This window comes from Kogia breviceps, chromosome 4, assembly GCF_026419965.1.
Source record: "Kogia breviceps isolate mKogBre1 chromosome 4, mKogBre1 haplotype 1, whole genome shotgun sequence".
NCBI classification, from domain to species: Eukaryota; Metazoa; Chordata; class Mammalia; order Artiodactyla; family Physeteridae; genus Kogia; species Kogia breviceps.
Window position 1 is genome coordinate 42,803,594 of NC_081313.1, and position 20,583 is coordinate 42,824,176.

The 20,583-nt window shown below is 35.1% G+C and overlaps 1 protein-coding gene across 5 annotated transcripts in view; it reads right to left on the minus strand.

Annotated features, from left to right (window-relative positions):
• The window catches only part of IL6ST (interleukin 6 cytokine family signal transducer), a 51,667-nt gene that overhangs the window by 12,763 nt on the left and 18,321 nt on the right, over positions 1-20,583 (minus strand). For 2 of the 5 annotated variants that reach the window (XM_067030984.1, XM_059061117.2), the window contains 11 exons: positions 17,949-18,254; positions 16,922-17,042; positions 11,555-11,721; positions 10,851-11,005; positions 8,891-9,050; positions 6,862-6,944; positions 5,665-5,875; positions 4,899-5,081; positions 2,570-2,671; positions 2,236-2,382; positions 1,823-1,963 (listed from right to left, as the gene is read on the minus strand). In XM_067030984.1, coding sequence (XP_066887085.1) covers positions 1,823-1,963; positions 2,236-2,382; positions 2,570-2,671; positions 4,899-5,081; positions 5,665-5,875; positions 6,862-6,944; positions 8,891-9,050; positions 10,851-11,005; positions 11,555-11,721; positions 16,922-17,042; positions 17,949-18,254 — 1,776 coding nt within the window. Of the gene's footprint in view, positions 1-1,822; positions 1,964-2,235; positions 2,383-2,569; positions 2,672-4,898; positions 5,082-5,664; positions 5,876-6,861; positions 6,945-8,890; positions 9,051-10,850; positions 11,006-11,554; positions 11,722-16,921; positions 17,043-17,840; positions 17,920-17,948; positions 18,255-20,583 lie in introns of those variants that run through there. The other 3 variants (XM_067030985.1, XM_067030986.1, XM_067030987.1) reach the window with 2 other exon arrangements.

Consider the following 20,583-nt stretch of genomic DNA (forward strand, 5'->3'; position numbering starts at 1 on the left):
GAAAGACCTACATCAGTACACTAAACAAGCTTTTCTCATAAATTACATTAATGTCTGTTTTTGCTAACAGAAATAAATTTATGAAAAAAGCCTGTTACTGTACTAACATAGGTCTTTCCTGAAAGTGAAGTGGCATAATGTGAACCGTGAACTTTCCAAAAGTGGGGAATACTCTTTGCTCTACACCACTTTGGCTTATGAAAGGTTTCATAGGAATGCGGGGGGATGGTGGGGGAAACCTGTATTTCTTACATATATATTCTACAAACATGTCACCACAAATCTTATCCCATAGACTATATTCATTATTGGCCATCACAGCAAAGCTCAGGATCTTTTAATATCTATCTTATGTAGTCACTTGTCTACTTATTTGCTCACTCAGAAATCATTCAACCAATGAGGAATATGGTTGAATGACTTATTTATTCACTGTCTTGGTGCTTGGGTATTACAAATACAATTACAATAAGATAAGGTAACTTCTATAATGATTCAAAATGTAGTAGATACAAGAAAGAATGCAGTTTAAGTCTGCTTTAGGGAGGCTACAGGAATAGCCAAAACAAGAAAAGGTACAGGGCCACGTACTGGGAAAAGACAAAAAGGTGGGGAAAATGACGAGAAGTTCAGGGTCAAAGAAAGAGATTATGAAAGCACATGCACAAGCAGTAATTAGAAGGCACGATCTACTGGACTTGATACTTGGTTTATGTAAGTGAAAAAGATATGAAGAAACTTACTACAATTGCACCTCAATTTCTGGCTTTGGCAAAGAGTTGTGGCATGGAACAAAGAAAGAAAAATGTATTTGGGAAGGGAAGAGAGGATGGCTGAAGTCATAGGCAGGGAATTTGAATAGGCAAATAAGAAAACAGTGCCAAGAACAGAGTTCTGGAGAATATAAAACATTTAAAAGAGCAGAAAAGGAGGCCAGGAATAAAGTACCAGACAGGGAGGAGACTCAGGAGAGTGCTATTAGAAAAACAAACGGGGCCTTCCCTGGTGGCACAGTGGTTGAGAATCCGCCTGCCGATGCAGGGGACACGGGTTCGTGCCCCGGTCCGGGAAGATCCCACATGCCACAGAGCGGCTGGGCCCGTGAGCCATGGCCGCTGAGCCTGCGCATCTGGAGCTTGTGCTCCACAACAGGAGAGGCCACAGCAGTGAGAGGCCCGCGTACCATAAAAACAAACAAACAAACAAACAAACAAACAAACAAATGAAGGGAAGAGACAGTTTCAAGGATGAACAGGCGAACAGGGTCAAATGCTGGGAAGCATAGGAAAAAAAAGATGACTAAAAAGCATGCATTGGATAGGACAAGTAAGAGGTCTTCTGTGAGTGACACTAGAGAGGTTTCAGTGGAGGGGTGGGTTGGAAGCCTGGTTTCAGCAGGTTAAAGACTGAGTTGGAGGTATAGAAATGAGATTGCAAGGGTGGACTAGTCTTTACAGCAACCTGCCCATAGAGGAAGAACAAGAGAAGAAAGAGACCACATCCAAGTTTTGCCAGTGAAAAAGTGAACCCATTTAGAAAGATATACAAATTCTTTGGGGATTTACAGAGTACAATTGTCAGAGAAAATTCTTTAATTGTCGGAGACAATTAAAGAAACAACAAAAAAGTAAGGAAAAAATTTTCTGTAGTTTAAAGAAATAACCAAAACTAGATAAACAACACTATAAAAATCATAATTTATGAACACTTCATTTATATGAATCCAAAGATGCACTTTAAACAAAATTTTAGCATATAAATTAAGCCCATTTTTAGTCTGATTAAATTTTAAAAAGAAAGATCAAACATCATTATTTCTTACCAAACTTTGGTGTAGTAAAAGTGAATTCTGGACCATCCTTTCCACCTTCATCTGTATATGCTACCATTCGTACCATATACAAAGTGTCACTAGTCAAAGAGGACAGTGTATATTCTGTGTGGGAAGAATCCACATTCACAGCTGGAAGAAATCAATAAGTGTGCTTTTATTCAACTACTCTTGCTTGGTTTGGCCTATATTTGACATTGTGAATGTATTAAAACATATTTTACTAGAAAACAATGTTTCTTTAATAGGACCATGAAAGCAACCATAAAGCATATTCTCAGGTATCTCTTTTCTGAGGATAATATGCTATACTAAGATGTATAACACAAGAAGGTGAGACAAATTAGTATTTAAAAGCTTAAGAAAAAACACCTGATTATGAATATCTGATATAGTTTTATTACCAGTTTCATTTCCAATGATGGTTCTATAAAATATAGTATAATTTCTGATAAATCCATTCTGCACATCAACAGGAAGTTGGTCCCACTCTAAGACAGCTTCATTTTTCCCCACTTTTTTTGTCCGGACAGTAGGTCCTTTGGAAGGTGCTGAAACAGAATAGGGTATTTACCAACTGAAAATCATTAGAATTTAGTAAATCATTAAGACTTCGTAAAATTTCATTATCATGAAATTATTTGAACATAAGAAGACATATCCTTATTTAAAAGGGATAAAATGTCTTTGTTAGTTAAAAAACTCAACACTTTTCAAAGAAAGTAGGTCTGGACTTACGAGCTTGTTTAAGGTATGCCTTTATAGACTCCGGGATTCCTGGTCCATCAGCATACACTGGAGTGACTGTTATCAAATAACATTTGCTCTCTGCTAGGTTTCCTGAAGTAAGAATAGTGGATTAAGCATTTTTTTCCCCATAGTGCAAAAAACCTAATTAATTCCACTACTTACTTTTATATTATAATTTCATGACTACTGAACTTTATTTTCATTCATTTTTTAAAAATTGAAATACAATTGATGTACAACATATTTCAGGTATACTAAATAATGATTTGACGTTTGCATACATTATGAAATTATTACCACTGAACTTTTCCTTTTTTTAAAACTGCAACTTTTTTTTTTTTTTTGTGGTACACAGGCCTCTCATTGTTGTGGCCTCTCCCGTTGCAGAGCACAGGCTCTGGACGCGCAGGCTCAGCGGCCATGGCTCACGGGCCCAGCCGCTCCGTGGCATGTGGGATCTTCCCGTACTGGGGCACGTACCCATGTTCCCTGCATCGGCAGGCGGACTCTCAACCACTGCACCACCAGGGAAGCCCTAAAACTGCAACTTTTAAAGTAAGCATTGCCTTTTGTGTACTGGATTCAAGCTTAACAGAATAAAACTGTTTGAAAAGAAAAGGTTACTTTTATTGCCAATACAGTGAATAAAAAATATTTATACTGTCAATAAAAGTAATGATTGAATTTATATTCAGGATTTACAAAACACTGATCTCAAATTATCCTGGGTCTTCCTTAGAGTTTGGCAATTTTTTTTTTTTTTTTTGTGGTATGCGGGCCTCTCACTGCTGTGGCCTCTCCCGTCGCGGAGCACAGGCTCCGGACGCGCAGGCTCAGCGGCCATGGCTCACGGGCCCAGCCGCTCCGCGGCATGTGGGATCCTCCCGGACAGGGGCACAAACCCATGTCCCCCGCATCGGCAGGTGGAGGCTCAACCACTGCGCCACCAGGGAAGCCCCTAGTTTGGCAATTTTTGTAAATTTTACCTACTTCTCTGAGAACTGCCTAAGTGCAAGATGTCACTAATCAGAGCTAGGGAAAGAGCTAATGGCTGTGGTTTGTCAGGTGACTGGGAAAAAAAGAATTAGGGTTATTTCTCCCAGAAAGTAACATAATTTTTAAAAAATTATCTTAAATGTTTCCTTTATTTATAATCTCTCCAAATTAACAAAGCAATCTATCTATCCCTTCAGCATGCAATAGCAAAAAATTTCTTTTTGTTATACTGAAGTTTATACTTTCAAGAATTACATTTCCTTAAGTATTATGCATGAAGTGACAAACGCTTTTTTGATTTCTTAAAGAGAGTAATTTTCTTGATGATTCAATATTATCAAGATAATATTTTTATATTCTGCTGTAATACAGTGATGTTTTATCAGGCCTACTGAGCTATGTGGGGATACCTGCACAACCTGAAGGTCTCCAGAGCCTATGCTATGCTATAGTAAAAGTTCCTATTGTCCAGTTATTATCAATCTATCTCCTCTCTAGTTCCACCTTGCTTTTATTTGGATAAGGTTGATAAACTAGACAACCCGGATTAGTAAAACTATACATTAAATAATAGGTTAATGAGGGCCAAACAGCCTATGTTATGAATAAAGCTCATTAACTTTATGGCTATATATAAAGATATATGGTATATCTTTGTTAACATGTTTTCTCTGATTAATCATATTATTTGTAGCTGAATTCTAATGATTATCCTTCTTTACACACATACAAACTGAATGCTTTGTTTTCTCTTTAAAGTTGTTATATCACTTGATAAGTAGTATCTTACAATGAAAGCAACCCATTTTGGAGCTCTATAATAAATTACTTTCTGTCCTTCATTAGTACTTGCAGTTTAAAAGACAAGGAAACGTAAGTTCTACTTCTGCTTTGCTTCTTCAACAGCTATAAGAAGTTAACAAGCCATCTAGATGCTCAGGGAAAATATTTTCTCATTAAAGAATGAGGGAATTTAATCAGGTACAGAGATACTGTTAGCAACAGAGGTTGTATTATCTTGTATTTCTCTCACTTCACAGTTTTGTGAACATTCCCTTGATGATCAAAACAGTGGAATATTACAAGAAGATCGTATTAACCCCACTTAGTCCATAAACAGACCCTGCAGTTTAGAGAGGTTAAATGTGACTTGCTGAGAGTCACAAACCTAGTACACAAGACGTAACTAGTAACTACGATAAACTGGATATCTTTTCAATGGACCACAAAGCCTACAAAGCAGAAAAGAATATGTAAAAGAAAAATCTGTCTAAAGAGCTAGAAAAAGGACAGCAACTTAAATGTTTGTAGCCAGGTATACCTCTTAAATAGGTGCGATGTACAGTACCGTCTTCTTGTTGCCAGTCTGGGATACAGGGCGATTTATCTGATAACACACACCACTCAAGTACATATCTGTTTACAGATTCATTTGGAGCAGTCCATTCTACCCAAAGCACATTATCTTTGGGAAATGCTTTAAGATCCGTTACGGGGTGAGTAGCTTTAAAACAAAGTTTGAATACTGATATGATAAATGAATATTTAAAAATTTGATATTCCAATATTTTACATTCATTTCCATAACCATGTGATCTATCTTGCTATCACGTTTTTGCAGCATATAATATTAACATGTATTTACATGAATAAAAGCACATTATAATTTACATGTAAAGTAAATAGTCGATTTATTTTGGAACTTAAATTCTTCCTTTGCCAAAGTTCTTCAAGTGTTTTATGTACATAAGTTACAATGTTTTTCTTCTTTGAAAGCTACAGATAAAGCTATAGAAAAATAATATATTTAAGTCATATACATATAAAGTTCCTAAAACGTTAAAAATATATTTTAAAAAAGATAAATAATCAGAAAATGCTTAAATGAATTTAAGTAGCTTACTGCAAAGTTTAAGTGAGCCACAAAATGATGGACCAGGTTTGGCTGCTGACCGACTTCTAAAAATATGATCACTGTTAATACTGAGGAGACACTGTTAGAATACTTACTTTTTTTATAGGAGCCCTGTCCATATCTAACTACCCTTTCCCATTCATAAGTCAGGCTCCATCTCAGGGACACAAACCTTGAAAGTCCCAGGCAGGGATAGTTAAAACAGATGCATCTGATTTGCCAACCAGATTTCTTGCTGTCAGAGTTGCTATGTACCGATCATTTGTGAGGTTTACTGTCAGTTTTGTGTCGTTAACTGTGTAATTTTGTAAACGTGATTTCCATCTTGTGAGAGTCACTTCATAATCCAAGATTTTTCCATTGGCTTCAAAAGGAGGCAATGTCTGTAATAAAATAATTTATTTTAAAAATGTATTTCATAAATCTTGAATAAAGTTAATTAGTTTTTCTTCATGTTCACAAATTCTGCTCTTATGTCAAGGGACTGGCAACCTTACTTTGAACTCATTATTGAAGTGAAACTACTATAAACTGAATGAAGACTGACTTCAAAAAGCATGACGTCAACTACGAGGGAAAGCACCGAATTCTGTTAGCCTTTCATTCTCTACACAATTCTGCACTGTGGCTATGTTGGCCTAAATTATTTTATGTCTTGAGTATTTTTCTTTCTACCTTATTTTAGTATGATCCACTCATGAACATTTATGGAGTGCACAACAACTTTATTTCCTATTACCAGCATACACTTTGATTACCCAAAACATTAATTATTTTCTATGAGGCACTGAGGAAAGGTTTGGTAAAAAACTAGGCCGCTAAGACTTCCCTGGTGGCGCAGCGGTTAAGAATCCGCCCGCCAATGCAGGGGACATGGGTTCAAACCCTTGTCCGGGAAAGATACCACGTGTCGCGGAGCAACTAAGCCCATGCGCCACAACTACTGAGTCCGCGTGCCACAACTACTGAAGCCCGCACACCTGGAGCCTGTGTTCTGAAACAAGAGAAGCCACCGCAATGAAAAGCCCACGCACCACAACAAAGAGTTGCCCCCGCTCACTGCAACTAGAGAAAAGCCTGTGCACAGCAACGAAGACCCAATGCAGCCAAAAATAAATAAATAAATTTTTTTTTTTTTTTTTAAAAAGGCCCCTCTTCTCATAGAACTTGCATGGAACTATGCTGAAATATCTATGAGGTATCACCCGTAGTTTAGGAACCTAACTTTTTTATAGTATATATAAAGCTTTGTGTTTCTATTTATTAAAAATGGTTATCAAATAGATATCAAAAATTAAGCTCCACTCATAACACCATATAAAATATATTTATATGAGATAGAAGAATATAAATAGGCATCTTTTTTTACCTTCCATATGAGTTGTACAGATCTACAGCCATGAGTATGAGATGGCTCTATCTTATACCAGAAGCTTGGTGCCTTGGATGGTCCTAAAGAGATGACATAAACTTTTTATTATAACAGTAAAATAAAATCCTAGAAATTATTCTCTTACTTTGTTCTTAATATTCTTGCCCTCCAATCATATGGTGTCTGTAAATCTTTCTTTATACCAGCTTTTTCCCATCCCAGCATGACATGCCTGGGTCTTCCTTTATGATAGCTTGATGATTTAGATTACATTGAAATTCTTTTGTAATCTTAAAATTTTTAAGGTACAAATATATCCTAAGCAATAACCAAAGATGCATCACTATTTCTTACTGCTAAAAATCAAACTGAAAAATCATATTTAAATACATGCTTAAAACCCCTAAATGCATACATTTAAGAATAGAAGACAAATTAAAATTAAAATAAATGGAGTTAAACGTAGTATAAGTTTACTACCTTATGTTGGGATGAGTCAATGTAATGGGATATTATAAAAATGAATTTACAGGATTGTTGTAATAATCACCAACCATGTGAAAAAGCACTTTATAAAACATCAAATGCTGATAATTAGGTTTTAAAAATTCACAATTTTTATAAATTGCAAAATATGGTATTCAACAGAATAAAAAAGGATCTGAATAAAATCTAAGCAGTGATGTGCTGATCATGAAGAGGTAATTACAGGTGACAAAACAGAAAAGAGAAAAGGCAGAGCAGGAAGGCTGGGGAAAAAGCTGCTGGTACAGGGAGTTCAAATAGATATATACATGAGTACAGTGCAGCGCCCCAAAAGAATAAAGAACATGAAATTATAAAGGAAATTTTATGGGCTGGAAATGGTTCCTAATAGAAAGAGGACCTAGAAGCTTCTTTCACTAATTTGAAGAAAAGCATAATCCAATAGTTCATAACTTTTTGGACACCAGGTATCTCTTTGATTTGACAAGGTTATGTACCATTGCTCCAGAAAATTCACACAAGTACTAACCACAAATATTATGTCAACATTTTGAAGTAGTTCAAGAACTCCCCCAAACTGACTCAAGTACTCTTAAAGGCCCCAAGAATATCAGTTAAAGAATTCCTGACCAAGACAAAGGGATCTGATCGAGGATTCCCAAACCAGCAATAGTAGGATTACTTTCTTTCCTGGCATTTAACAAAATGAGAGAAAATTCTTGGTGGAGAAGAGTACTTTACTCTTCTGCCTTTGACATTCTCAATTCATGTAACTCTCACGAAACCTCTGGAAGAGTTCCATGGAAATGAAGGGATATAGGTAGTAGGGAAGGTTTTAAAGCCATGGCTGCTGCCACTGACACCTAACGAGGGTGACCATGATAGGAAAATGTTCCGGAAAAAAACAAATAAAAACTATATGTCATAGGATTATTTCTTGATGGCTACAGAAGAAATTATTAACATTAGCTGCTTTGGGGAAGGAATTTTATTTTACATTGTGTATCCTTTTATGCCTTTTGGATTCTACACTATATACACTGTGTTATCATGAGAAAAAAAAGGGAAATTGAAAATAAATCAACCAACCAAAATGCCAGGATGCTTTTCCAGGGGCTTTTTAAGTACTGATAAAAAAAATGAATAAAAACTATAGTACAAATCTTTTTGATAGTGAGGGTCTAAAGCACATTTTGCTAGATAGTGTGATTTTAACAATTCAGGATATGATTCTCTAGTTAGAGATTTTTCTGGACTATTCTCCTTTAATAAAATGTTCTGGATTTACAAACTGTTAAGTTAATGGTTTTCTCATGGTATCTAAGACACTATTCCATAATTTTCTTTAATTAGGTATCAAAAAGATTTGTACTATCAATGCATATTAGATTTTATACTTGATATCCTTTAAAAAGTGTGAAATATCAATTTGAATAAAATGATCACAAAATAAGAAGCAATGAGATCTATATTATTAAAACCAGACATAATTTATAGTCAGAACTCCAATGCTTTTTTCTTCATATACTTATTTACTTACTATCTTCATATGTGATCCCACTTGCTTCTTCACTCCAGTCACTCCAAAATCCTTTACCATCTTCCTTCATACAACGAATCCTAAACACATATTCTGTAAAAGGTTTAAGGTCCTGGACAGTGAATGAAGATCGGGTAGATGCTGTATCTTCAGGAGGAATCTGAAAACAAAGCAAATTGACCAAAAAAAACCCCAAAGGTATTTATTATAGGTATTCTAAATTGCCTAAGATTTTAAAAGCTAATTAATGAAATAAGACTAATAACTAATGAAAGAAGACTAATTTGACTCAAGCTATGGAGAGAAATAAATGCAAGTGAATAAGCAGTCAAAATCAGTAAAGTTAATAGGTTTGGGAAATACAGAAACATCTATTAGTAATCCTTTCATCCTTTCTTTTCTTTATTTCTTTCTTCTATGCTCTTATAACACTCAGGGTCTCAGCAGGAAAGAGATGGAAATTCCAATTAGAATTTAATTCAAGGAGGGTTTACTATAGGAAGTATAGGCAGAGTGTAGGGAAACCTTAGATAGTATAGGCAGTACTCTGGGGCTTCTAGGTGCTACCACCTTTAGACCCAAAGGGATGAGGGGTGGTACCAGAGCCTGGAAGAACAGGGTCACAAAGGGTTAACTTGAGAGGAGCAGTGACCTCAGGTTGAGACAGGAAAGCTCCAGGGAGGAAGCAGGGAAAATAAATATGCTGATTGCACTTCTCTCCTCTCTCTTGCCAGGACCCCTCCTCCCATTAGCTAGGAACTCACTAGGAAACTAGAGAGAACCAACAGATAAAATTCATACAAGTCAGCATCTCAAGACAAAGAGTAGGGTGGAGAAGGGTAGAGTGTAGATCTAGATAGGCAAAAGGAAGATATCCAGCCCAATTAAGAAAAACAAAAGCTATCTTTGTAGATAAACTTGGTTTTCAGAAAATAAAGACACAGATAAATAACAGGTTCTTTCTACCACTCTGAGATTTCAACACTGAATAACCAAATAGGAGTCTTTTTTGTACCAATGAATTAAGATTCTATGATATTAAAAAATATTTTGAAGAACTTCTGGTATGTATCCTCTCTGTGCAATCCTCATGTACAACATGAAGCATTAATCCATTTAGGTTTGTTGCTTTTTCTGATTGTATTCTGAGCCCTTTAGATAAGTGGAATGGAGGACAGCAGTAGGAAGGTCATGGGCTCAATTCCCTTCTAAGCTCATTACTGCAACCAGAGAAACAAAGCAAAAGCATTCTGTTAGTGATAAATGGAGTTACAACAAAGAATAGTATGGGGAGCTCAATGCTATGATGACAGCCTTTTGAAAAGCTCCAAGTACTTCTTTTGCTGATAGCATCATCTTTGGGTACACTGTCCTTTTCCTTTTCGGTCTTACAATCCCTTCCTCATGGGTTGGCAAACTTTCTATAAAGGGCTAGATTGTAAACATTTTAGGCTGTGGGCCAGATGGTCTCTGTTGCAACTACTCAACTCTTTCTATGTAGCACAAAAACTGTCAGAGACAATATGTGGACAAATGTGTGTGGCTGTGTTCCAAGAAACCTTTATTTACAAAAACAGATGACAGGCTGAATTTGGCCTGCAGATGTCGTTTGCTAACTCCTGCTCTACCTTATCTGCATAATCTCTTCATTTTTACTCCTCTACTTAATCTACTTCCTGTTATTTGTGGTCCTTTCACCTCTTGTCAAAAATGCTATTCCCTGTCATCCTGCATCACTTCCATATTTCACTTAAAAGCTACTGTATTGAGCAAAACTGTATTTTCTATCTGGGTGTCTTCCTGTTGGTCCTTGCTTGAGATACAGATCTAAAAGAGGTGTCAAGCAAAATACTTCACACAACCAGAAACTTAAGACATTCAGAAAATGATTAGGGAGTTTTAGGAGTTTTAGGTGGGGTGCAAGAAAGACTATTTGAATAAACAGTAACTTTCAATTTACCTGGTTCCAAGTTGAGGCATCTCTGGTCCTATATTGAATGTTATATTTCAGTCTTATAAAACTCTTAATACTTGAGTTGATCCATGTCAATTTTAAAATACTAGACAGTTCCTCTGAGTTGCTGACTGATAAATTATGTGGTGGATTGGGCTTCACTGAAGAATAAAATAGATCCAACAGATTATAACTTCTTATACAAAGTCAAAAATACTCTTTATATTTTATTTCACAATATTCTTTTATTCTCACCAAATGAAATAATTTCTCTAAAACCAATGCTATGCCATACTATTATAATGGAAAGGAAAGGCTCCTAAAGAAACTCTAGTTTTTTTCCTTGTCAGCTTATTACGTGTGTTAATCTTTTCAGGTTCAGATAATAAAAGACAGTTAAGTATTTATGATATATGAAATTTAAATAAAGAATAAAAATGGAACATGTATATTATGATTACAATGCTATAAAATGTTTGATATTTGGACAAATACCAGAAGATAATGGTCAAAGTGAAAACAGCTGTGAGTGTGGTTGGATTATGGATATTTTTCTTTTTCCAAATTATTTCTAATGCTGTTGATAAAGTGATTTGTAAAAGTCACTAAGATAATAAAATAAACGCTTGTTTCTACATTAATTAAACTTAAAACTAATTTATAAACCACTGTATATTCTAATAAATTCTCAAATTTAGGTTTATAACTACCTTTATCTACAGGATCAAAATTGATATGATCTGAGGTAACATTCCCAAGAGCATTCTCTGCTTCTACCCAGACTTCAATGTTGACAAAATATACAGGAGAATAATCAACAGTGCATGAGGTTCGGGTGTCACGTTTTGCTTTACAATCATCAAACTTCTCTGTTGCCCTAAATACAAAAATGGTAGAATCAGTCATTAAAAATAGATTTGAAAAAATCAGAGTGAAAAAGGTTACTTGAAAAGAGTTTGATGAGACCCAGATTATTATAGCTTAGAATAAAAAAGTTAATTCCAGTAGGTTTAGAATAAACTGTTGAACACTAAGAACAAAATTTGTTAAAAGTTCACCTGTTTTTCTTTAAAACTGAGTTTGATCTATATCTTAAAACACAAAATTATTTTCAAAATTTTACTCCAAGAATATCACATTTAGAACGTTATGCTCTATCCCCACTGACCTTTCTCTAAAAATTATTCATTTCCTGTGATATTAGTACTGTTTCTTTCCTTTCCTGAAACAAAATCTTTACTGTACCAGCAATGTCTTTCTTTAAGCACAGTATGCTTTTTCAAAGCACAGTATGCTAGGAGGTGATAGGGTAGGGATAAGAATTTCTATCACGCCAGAAAATTCCTTCAATCCCTTTCCAGTCAAACCCTGGCAACACTTTCTGATTTCTATCACCATAGAAAATTGCAAGTGATGTGACTATATTTACTCACATATGTTTAAATTATGTATCAATTAAGGATATTTATATACATAATTGCTATTTTTTAAAATAGAAGGATAAATCAAAACCAAACCAAAACAGGTAATTTCTAGAGCAGCGGTCCCCAACCTTTTTGGCACCAGGGACCAGTTTCGTGGAAGACAATTTTTCCACAAACCAGGGGTCGGGGGGGTGGTGGTTTCGGGATGACTCAAGCACATTACATTTATTGTGCACTTTATTTCTATTATTGTTACAATAATATATAATGAAATAATTATACAACTGGAGCCCTGAGCTTTTTCACTTGCCACTCAGTGACAGGGTTTTGATATGAGTCTGCAAGCAGTTGATTTATTATGGTCTCTGTGCAGTCAAACCTCTCTGCTGATGATAATCTGTATTTGCAGCCACTCCCCAGCGCTAGCATCACCTCAGCTCCACCTCAGATCACCAGGCATTAGATTCTCATAAGGAGCACGCAACCTAGATCCCTCGCATGCGCAGTTCACTGTAGGGTTAGCGCTCCTATGAGAATGTAATGCCGCCGCTGATCTGACAGGAGGCAGAGCTCAGGCAGTAATGCGAGTGAAGGGGAGCAGCTGTAAATACAGATGAAGCTTTGCTCGCTCAGCTCACCTGCTGTTCACCTCCTGCTGTGTGGCCCAGCTCCTAACAGGCCACAGACCCAGTCCATGGCCTGGGGGTTGGGGATCCCTGCTCTAGAGGGAGGGAGGAAATAAGGTAAAGGACACAGGGAACAGAGACCTCTGTGAACATATCTTATCTTAGAAATTTGTGTGGGTTAATTTATTATTTTACACAATGAAGAAAATTCTTAAAAACCGAAAGCAAAATAAAACATGAATTCTTGTATTGAGTTGGTGGTGTAACACACAGAAAGGAACTATTTCAAGTAACTCTAAAAGAGTAACTTAATTATGTCCTTAGTGAGAGAAAAACAATCTTAAAATTCTTTTTAGTAATAACATTGTTGGTGCTAATATTGGAATTGTTACTCTGTAGCTGTTTTGTTTACTGTGGAATAAAGCAAATGAATAATTTTGTTGGTGTTGCTGGGAACTAAGGTTTTCAGCATAGAAGAAAGGTGATATAGATGTTAGATAGATGAATTAAGTAAAAACCTATAGTCGGGATTTTAAATTAGAAATACCAGTATGAGTTCATAATGTATTTTATCTTAAAAACATTCTTAGCTCCTTCCACTGAAAAAGCCTAGAAACTACCACCCAGTAGCAATGAGATTCCCAACACCCAGACTGTAGTCTCTAAATAGTACTTCACACTAATTGGAACCATGACTACTTAGGAAATGGTTGATATTAAGATGAACATGGAACATCATGTCACTTCAGAAATCAGGAAGCTATCAAAGACTAATGAAGCTGTGTCAAAAGGATGAGCCAATTTGAAAAGTTCCCACTAACCAAAGATGGGATGATTTAAGTTTAAGAAGAATAATAACTATAATGGATTAAAACACATCAAATATGTTTAAATATGAATCCATAATGAGGAGAAAAACCCCTCACATCTACCTTTGGAGGATGGTAGGGAACCAACTTATAAAACTGGTTAATAAAGGGAAAGTATTAACACCATTTTGCTTCTCTTATATGAACTGTACCTCAAGGTAACCAATAGTTGACGGAGAAAAACTTTAAGTATTTCGGGTGAAAAAAAAAAGAAGAAAAGGATAGAATATCATTATTTTGTACCTCATACATAAATAATGATCACTGATGAATGCTCAAACCTTTAAGTGAAAAACTAATGGGAAACAACATGGTTAAATTCCAAAACCATTCTGCTGAGTCATTAATCCTTTCACAAAAAGAGCACATACTTTATGATTCCATTTATATGACATTCTGGAACAGGCAAAAGTCTATAGGGAAGAAATGAGACAAGTAGTCGCCTTGTGGAATATGGTGAAATAGGGTGGTGGTTGGGATTGACTGGGAAGGGGCATGAGGGTGTAATAGTACAGTAATGTTTTATATCTTGATAGGGGTTTAAGTTACACAGATGTATATGCACTAGTCAAAACTCACTGAATAATACACTTAAGATATGTAAGTATACCTTGAGAGAAAAATAAATTTTTTTTTCTTTTTTCTTTTTTGGCCACACCATGCAACTTGCAGGATCTTAGCTCCCCGACCAGGGATCGAACCTGCGCCCCCTGCAGTGGAAGCGTGGAGTCTAACCACTGGACTGCCAGGGAAGTCCCAAGAGATACTGATACATAAATTTTACCTAAAAACAAAAATGTTCCTGACCTAAATGTAAGGCCAGACACTATCAAACTCTTAGAGGAAAACATAGGCAGAACACTCTATGACATAAATCACAGCAAGATCCTTTTTGACCCATCGCCTAGAGAAATGGAAATAAAAACAAAAATAAACAAATGGGACCTAATGAAACTTAAAAGCTTTTGCACAGCAAAGGATACCATAAACAAGATGAAAAGGCAACCCTCAGAATGGGAGAAAATATTTGCAAATGAAGCAACTGACAAAGGATTAATCTCCAAAATTTATAAGAAACTCATGCAGCTCAATAACAAAAAAACAAACAACCCAATCCAAAAATGGGCAGAAGAACTGAATAGACATTTCTCCAAAGAAGATATACAGATTGCTAACAAACACATGAAAGAATGCTCAACATCATTAATCATTAGAGAAATGCAAATCAAAACTACAATGAGATATCATCTCACACCGGTCAGACTGGCCATCATCAAAAACTCTAGAAACAATAAATGCTGGAGAGGGTGTGGAGAAAAGGGAACCCTCTTGCACTGCTGGTGGGAATGTAAATTGAGACAGCCACTATGGAGAACAGTACGGAGGTTCCTTAAAAAACTACAAATAGAACTACCATACGACCCAGCAATCCCACTACTGGGCATATACCCTGAGAAAACCATAATTCAAAAAGAGACATGTACCAAAATGTTCATTGCAGCTCTATTTACAATAGCCAGGACATGGAAGCAACCTAAGTGTCCATCAACAGATGAATGGATAAAGAAGATGTGGCACATATATACAATGGAATATTACTCAGCCATAAAAAGAAATGAAACTGAGTTATTTGTAATGAGGTGGATGGACCTGGAGTCTGTCATACAGAGCGAAGTAAGTCAGAAGGAGAAAAAAAAAATACCCTATGCTAACACATATATATGGACTCTAAGGAAAAAAAAAATGTCATGAAGAGATTAGTGGTAGGACAGGAATAAAACACAGACTTACTAGAGCATGGACTTGAGGATATGGGGAAGGGGAAGGGTAAGCTGTGACGAAGTGAGAGAGTGGCAGGGACATATATACACTATCAAATGTAAATTAGATAGCTAGTGGGAAGCTGCCACATAGCACAGGGAGATCACCTCTGTGCTTTGTGACCACCTAGAGGGGTGGGATAGGGAGGGTGGGAGAAAGGGTGATGCAAGAGGGAAGAGATAAGGGAACATATGTATATGTATAACTGATTCACTTTGTTGCAAAGGAAAAACTAACACACTATTGTAAAACAGTTATACCCCAATAAAGATGTTTAAAAAAAAAAAAAAGTTCCTGTTTTTGTAAACATCTAGTTAATCTAATTAATGGTGTAAATGCTGAAGTGATTAAGGCTGAAGTATATAAATGTCTGTAACTCACTTTGAAATGCATTAAAAAAAGAGACTGGTAGATGGAGACAAGGATGCACAGATAAACAAGTATGTGATAAAGCAAATATAGTAAAATGTTAATTGTAGAATCTAGGTAATGAGTATGTATAAATGTTCAGTGTAAAATTCTTTCAACTTTTCTTTATGTTTGAAAAAAAACTAATTGGGAATTTTATAATACCCAAACCACTGCTCAAACTTAGTGTAAGAAAAGCAATCAAACATTACATGGTTGTTCCTAATAGAAGTACACATCACTCCTATGAATTATTTTTGGAAAAAAAAAAAAGAAAAAGAAATTAAACCCAAATCTGATTAGAAGTCTAGATCTAATGGCAAGTTTTAGGAAATAAAGGGACAGAGGAATGTACTAAATAATGTGTAACCATTATTTTAACAACTGAATTGCAAAGAGAAAGAAGAGAGAGAGAGGTGGAAACTACAGCTAAGAGAGACAAGACATATGAATTGGCAATATATGGTGATTATTTACATCTTGAATAAATGTAAAAATACATACATATATCTATGAGACAACCGGGAAAATGTGAACACTGATGAAAAATGTGACAATATGAAAGTATTTTCAATTTCATTTGGGTATGTCGTCATGTTTTTTAAAAAGTGTCCTTATCTTTTGATAGATGTATTAAAATATTTATGGATATGATGATATGATGCCTAGATTTTCTTTAAAACAATCTGGGGTGGGGTATATACAAGATAAGACTGGTCATGAGCGGATCATTATGGAAGCTGGATGATGAGCACATGAGGATTTCTTATACAATTCTTTCTACTTTCATGTTTCAGATGTTCTAAAATAACAAGTTAAATAAAATGTTTAAAACTTTGCATTTAGTATTACTACTTGACAAAATAAAAATTCTAGCACCAAAGGCTAACTTAATAAATTCAATGCATAACAAATTTAAAATAACTTGCCATTCAGATTTTAAAGTATAGTTTGTTTCCAGGTGCGTTTCCCTTCCAGGATCCCACTGACACATCATTTTCTTTCCTTCGTTCACAATGCAACTCAAATTTTTAGGTTTTTCTGGAGGCACTAAAAGGGAGAAATTAGCAATTTTCAAAAAGATTTATATTCACAAATAACATGCAATTTATATACTACTCTAGACATTTAAAACAACCTAAATTAGATAGAAAAAAACAAACCCAAGAAAAAAGGACATAATGAAAGACTGGTGACTAAAAAATTAATTTCTTTTCTATTTAAATTCAAATCTTTTAGATAGTAACATACATTTTCTATCATAATTATCATTAATAGGTATGTTTCAAATTAATTTTCTACACAAAATCAACTTTCATTTATAGCTGGATAGCATTATCAACTGACTTCTCCATTAAATGTATTTTAAAATAATATTTGAATGTTAGGAAGAGGCAATTAAATAGAAGCAAAAATGATTCATTTACATTTCTCTCCCTACTGCCTTCCCAAACTCTGCTGAAGGAAAAGCAAATGCCAAAATTATAGTTTGAGGTGATCCACAAATTTGGTAATCCATTCTTGGATCATACTAAGTTTACTTATTTGCCTCAACATGGAAGAAGGACTCTCTCCAGTATTTATTCACCTTCTTCAGGTAGTTGCTCTACACTGCATTTTCTCAGCAACTAAGGGAAATTGAAACTTACTATGAATACAGTCACAGATTTCAATTCAACATTTTTTGGGGGTGTCTAATGTCAAAATAATTTTCCAGAAAACTAACAGATACTTGGCTTTCAGGAAAAATATAAAACTTGTGTTACTCTTTAGGTTTTTTGTATACTTGTAATGCAAATACAGTTCTACTTCTAAGCTCATTTAAAAAAAAAAAAGTCCAAAACTCACTGAGCTGACAGTTTCTGTATTTCATAAAGACCAACAGACAACAGACATTAAAGTTGTAATTCAACAGTCATGACAAAGTCTGAAATAAGAAAAAAGTAAAACACTTACAGCCTGAAATTATTCTGATTCCATAAACATTCTGATCAATCTGTCCAAATGTACGAATGTTGCAAGTGAGTTGAATATTTAATAAAGATATATCTGTAAATGTGACACTAGATGCTGTTCTGTTTATGACAGTATATTGTTCAAAAGGAACAATAACATGGTTTGTTTTCCAGAAAATGTAATTAGCATTCACATGAAAATAATCCATACATTTTTCCTTTAGCACACAAACTGCTGTGAAATTAGAACCAAGTTGTACAACTGAAGATTCAGGGTGGATATGACCACATGGATCTAGAAGTTCTCCTGAAAAGGAAAAATAACAGAAAATATTAAAATGGACTGAATTCTTCTGGTACAAAATGATATTCTGTATCAATGCAGTTCTTCAATCTTCATTAAAATATCTCTAAAGACACACAAAAAGAAGCAACACTGTGAAACTTAATATGATCAGAATTTAATGTCTAAAGTTGTAAAGAAATATACAAATTATATGGCAGATGGAGCTGGATTTAAAAAAAAAAACCTATGCAAGCTTCAGCCCTTTTTATAATATTTTAACTTTGATTAGGAAACAGTTTGCCTGCAGCATGATTCATATTTGCTCTGCCCCCAATCCTGTTCCTCGATTCAGACCCAGCGTCTAAATTAGACTCTCCAGAAGACAGGCAGTGGTCTCTGCTCTTCGCCAGTCCTGAATTCCTTTGGAGTGAATTCCTTTGCACTTTAGAGGTGCAAATGGGGGCATGGAAAGATAGTCTACATTGTTCAATGTATCCAAATCAGACAAAAAGGAAAGAGCAAGGGAGCAGTAAAAAACAGAAAGACTAGAATAAGATGGCCAAATACATTGGTTTTCACAAGAAGTATATGCGATAAAATCTTATATTAAAAACCAAAAAATCAAATTGTATAAAAAAATAAAATACAACCATATGCTTCACCTATCACCTACTCCATGTTGATGACATCTAAACCCCTGTCTCTGATTCTAACTTCCTAAGTTTTCAATGGCTTATAAGACATCCACCTGAGATATTCTGTAAGTACTTTAAAATGAACATGTCTAAAGCTATATGCATCACAGTCCCTTCCAAATTTATTCTTTCTTATTCTTATTTCTCTACCTCTGCTAACAACACCACTCCCATCCAGCCATCTAGGCCGGAAAACCTTGTAGTCCCCTCTCTCTAATTAGCCTCCTCCCCTGAGCCTTCTGTATTCTTAGTATGTATATCAACCTCTTCTCATCAACCCTATTTTGCCTGCTGCTGCTTAGGCCATCATATTATACCACAATCTGACCTCCTTCTAGTTTATCTTATATACAGCTGTCAGAGTTACTGTTCAAAAATGAATATGCCATTTCCCTATTTTAAATTATTTAATGGCTATCTATTACATTCAAAATAAAATTCTCAAATATTTGGCATGATTCTATTCTCTTTCTCTATTCTCACTGTCTAGAAACTTAAGGCAGCTTTCTCTGGTGAATCCCATTTACCAATGGGATTTGAAGTTCTATCTGAGCTTCAATTTCTTCACTTGGAAAATAAAGTTAATAATGGCTATCATTTTTTTAAAATTTATTTTTATTTATTTATTTTTAACATCTTTATTGGAGTATAATTGCTTTACAATGGTGTGTTAGTTTCTGCTTTATAACAAAGTGAATCAGTTATACATATACATATGTTCTCATATCTCTTCCCTCTTGTGTCTCCCGCCCTCCCACCCTCCCTAATAATGGCTATATTGAAAATATTTTTGAGATTAGAAATTAGTTATGTAAAGAACCTACTACAATGCCTGGTATTCAACAGGCCTCCAATAAATGGTAGCCTATCATCATTACTACTAATCTCCAGAGACAAGTAATCTAGTCACATTGATGGGGTCTGGAAGGGTCTCTTAGGGGTGACTGGTTCTAGCAGTTAAGGTAAAAGACATACAGAATCAGAGAAGTACAAAACTGAGAAAAACCTTGGAGATCATTTACTTCAACCCTTTATTTTATAAAGAACACTGAGATACTTTTACCAAGTCAACCTCAAGTATCAGGCAGATTCTTCCAATTCCCAACTTGGTCCCAAGTTAGACTGCACAAAGGATAAAACTACTTTAAAAAGCTAAACAATTATCTTCTTATTCCATACCTCTCATAAAACCCATAAGGCCCAGAGTCAGAATGTTTATTTCTTTGTTTTCAAAAACCTATGATGTGGCCTATTTATATGACCTTGCCATTATTTATACATGTCTATGGCAAGTCCCAGTGCACAAACTACTCTAAATTTCTATCTTGTGGCATACTAATAAGTTACCTTGTGATACTGAGCCAGTCCTTAAAACTCCCTTGACCTTACTTTATTCCTTGGTAAAATCATTCCTGTTTCACTTTCTCTACAGTATTTAGAGGGAACAGTACCTATGAAATATACTTCAGAGTATAAAGAACGTTAAGACATAACCAGAGACTAAATAACAATTTTTAATCACATAGAATAAGAGAAATACTAGAAATGGGCAAATGTTTGAGTTTTCAAAGTGAAACACAGGCTCACTGAAACCACCCCATACCAAACTAAACCCATTTTTATAGGACTACTAGGCTATTTGAGATCAAATTTTT